At 44.3% G+C, this 3,397-nt stretch overlaps 1 protein-coding gene across 1 annotated transcript; it reads left to right on the plus strand.

The window, feature by feature from the left end:
• Positions 1-1,017: 1,017 nt before the first annotated feature.
• LOC138868953 (uncharacterized) lies at positions 1,018-2,466 on the plus strand. Its single transcript, XM_070146534.1, has 3 exons — positions 1,018-1,259; positions 1,716-1,782; positions 1,861-2,466. Exons 1-3 carry the CDS (start codon positions 1,018-1,020, stop codon positions 2,464-2,466), a joined length of 915 nt encoding a protein of 304 aa, XP_070002635.1.
• The last annotated feature ends 931 nt before the right edge of the window (positions 2,467-3,397 follow it).

A 3,397-nucleotide genomic window follows, 5' to 3' on the forward strand; every position in this document is an offset into this window, starting at 1 on the left:
GGGTGCTTTCAGCGGTCAGTACAATCAATCAGGCTCGAGCTAGCCACAGCTGTCATGTCTTTTGAGAGCTTGTTTTAAGTTTGGTGACACTCGTCATATGCTGAGGGATTGCCCCAGACTCAGGAGGGGTGCACCACCACAAACTACTTAGGGTTCGTATCCTCCACCAAGCCCTCAAGCTATGGTTATAGCACCAGCTACCACTCCACCTGCACAGCCTGCTCGAGGTGGAGGTTGGGCAGATAGAGGTCACCCTAGAGGGGGAGGCCAGGCTAGATATTTTGCTCTTCCTGCTAGGATGGAGGCAGTTGCATCCGACTTTATCATCACAAGTATTGTTCTGGTTTGTCATAGAGATGCATCAATCTTATTTGATCTAGGCTCCACTTATTGATATGTGTCATCTTATTTTGCTCTATATTTGGGCATATCCCGTGATTCTTTGAGTTCTCCTATATATGTGTCTACACCTGTGGGAGATTCTATTGTTGTTGATCGTGTGTATTAGTCGTGTTTGGTTGTTCTTAGTGGTTTTGAGACCAGAGTCGATATATTATTGCTCAGTATGGTAGACTTTGATATTATTTTGGGCATGACTGGTTGTCGCCCTATCATGTTATTCTTTATTATCACACCAAGACTATGATGTTAGTTATGCCAGGATTACCACGGTTATAGTGGAGAACTACTTTAGATTACACTCCTAGCAGAGTTATTTCATTTCTAAAGGCTCAGCGGATGGTTGATAAGGGATGTGAAGTGTATCTAGCATATGTGAGAGATGTCAGTGTTGATACTCCTACCGTCGAGTCAGTTCCGATAGTGAGGGATTATCCAGATGTATTCTTGGTAGATCTTCCGGTCATGCTACTCGACAGGGATATCGACTTTGGTATTGATTTGTTACCGAGCACTCAGCCCGTCTCTATTCCTCCATATCGTATGGCTCCACTAGAGTTGAAGAAGTTAAAGGAGCAGTTGTAGGAGTTGCTTGATAAGGGCTTCATTCGGCACAAAATGTCGCCTTGGGGTGCTCCCATATTGTTTGTAAAGAATAAGGATATTTCTATGCGCATGTGTATTGATTATCGCCATTTGAACAAGGTTATAGTGAAGAACATGTATCCATTGCCTTGTATTGATGACCTATTTGATCAGTTACAGGGTGCTAAAGTGTTCTCCAAGATTGGCTTGAGTTCAGGCTATCATCAATTGAAGATTTTGGAGATAGATATCCCGAAGAATGTGTTCAGGACTCGGTATGGTCACTACGAGTTCCTTGTGATGTCTTTTGGGCTGACCAACACCCCAGCATTGTTTATGCACTTGATGAACAGTGTATTCCAACCCTATCTCGAATTATTAATTATTGTGTTTATTGAAGGCATTTTGGTGTACTCCCAAAGTTGGGAAGATCATGAGTAGCACTTGAGAAATGTGCTTCAGACCTTGAGAGAAAAGAAGTTATATGCAAAAATTTCAAAGTGTGAATTATTTCCTGATTCAGTGGAATTTTGGGGCCATGTAGTGTCTAGTGAGGGGACCAAGGTAAATTCAAAAAAGATTAAAGCAACGCAGAGTTGGCCCAGACTGTCCTCGGCTACGAAGATCCGGAGTTTTCTTAGTTTGGCGGGGTATTACCTTCGATTTGTAAAGGGCTTCTCATCTATTGCAGCACCTATAACTAGATTGACCCAGAAAGGTGCTTCGTTCAGGTGGATAAAGAAGTGTGAGGAGAGCTTTCAAAAGCCCAAGACTGCTTTGACTACAGTCCCAGTATTGGTATTTCCTACATGTTAGAGGTCTTATACTGTGTATTATGATGCGTTGCACATTAGTCTCGGCATGGTTTTGATGCAGGACGGTAGGTTGATTGCCTATGTGTCTAGACAGCTGAAGGTGCATGAGAAGAACTATCCTATCCATGACCTTGAGTTAGCAGCTATTATTCATGGTGTGAAGATTTGGCGGCACTATTTGTATGGTGTCCCTTGTGAGATCTACATCGATCATCGGAGTCTGCAGCATTTGTTCAAACAGAAGGATCTTAACTTGTGTCAGCGAAGGTGGTTAGAGTTGCTTAAGGACGATGATATCGCCATTCTATATCATCCTAGGAAGGCAAATGTTGTGGCATATGCCTTGAGTTGTACGGCGGAGGGTTTGGGCAGTCTAGCATATCTACCAGCAACGGAGAGGCCATTAGCATTGGATGTTCAGGCCTTGGCCAACCAGTTTGTTAGATTGGATGAGCCGAGTCGAGTTTTGTCTTGTGTGGTTTCTCAGACTTCTCTTCATGATCGCATCAAAAAGTGTAACTATGATGAACCCTATCTGTTTGTCCTTAAGGACACGATTCAGTATGGTGATGCTAAGGAGGTCACTATTGGAAATGATGGTGCATCGCAGATGCAAGGCAAGCTATGTGTGGCCAATGTAGATGGTTTGCGTGAGTCGATTCTCTAGGAGGCTCATAGTTTGCGGTGCTCTATTCATCTAGGTGCCGCGAAGATGTATCAGGACTTGAGGCAGCATTATTGGTGGAGAAGGATGAAGAAGGACATAGTAGAGTATGTAGCTCGGTGCCTAAATTGTCAGCAGGTGAAATATGAGCATCAGGTGTATTGCTTCAGAAGCTAGAGATTCTGGAGTGGAAATGGTAGCGGATCACTATGGATTTTGTTCTTGGGATTCCACGGACTCAGAGGAAGTTTGATGCTGATTGGGTGATTGTGGATAGGTCGACCAAGTCGGCTCATTTCATTCCGATGGTGACTACTTATTCATCTGAGCAGATAGCTCGAGTTTATATACGCGAGATTGTCAGGCTTCATGGCATGCTGGTATCCATCATCTCTGATAGGGGTACGTAGTTTACATCGTGGTTCTGGAGAGAACATCATGAGTTAGGTACTCGAGTTGAGTTGAGCATAGAATTTCACCCTTAGATGGACAGACAGTTCGAGAACTTTGTTGAGCTAGTTGTGCGGGTGGTGCAACTGCTAGTGCTAAAATCATAGGCTGAGAACTTTGCTATGGGACCCAACTCAACCGTCTGGGGAATCTGTCTTGAGATGACTCATGTCCCTGCACTCAAAACTACTTCTCCTCTGACAGAGCTGCTGACCCTGATGATCTGGATAGTTGCATGTGGAACCCTGTGGAGATAAAGCATGGTAAGAACTCTATGCTGGCAACGCACTGAATGATGACTGAGCTGGGCGTGCACTGTAGGAACTGTGGTTAACTGAAGAACCACAAGGAACATGGTGAGCTGCCTAGACGAGTCTAGAAGGACGACCTTTACTGTAATGGGACTAGCCTCTGGATGAGGCACTATTGAAACAACTTGAACTATGAAGCCTCTCAGCCTCTCTCTACTCACGCTCCTACTTCC

Source organism: Nicotiana sylvestris, chromosome 5 (assembly GCF_000393655.2).
Source record: "Nicotiana sylvestris chromosome 5, ASM39365v2, whole genome shotgun sequence".
In the NCBI taxonomy this organism is placed as follows: Eukaryota; Viridiplantae; Streptophyta; class Magnoliopsida; order Solanales; family Solanaceae; genus Nicotiana; species Nicotiana sylvestris.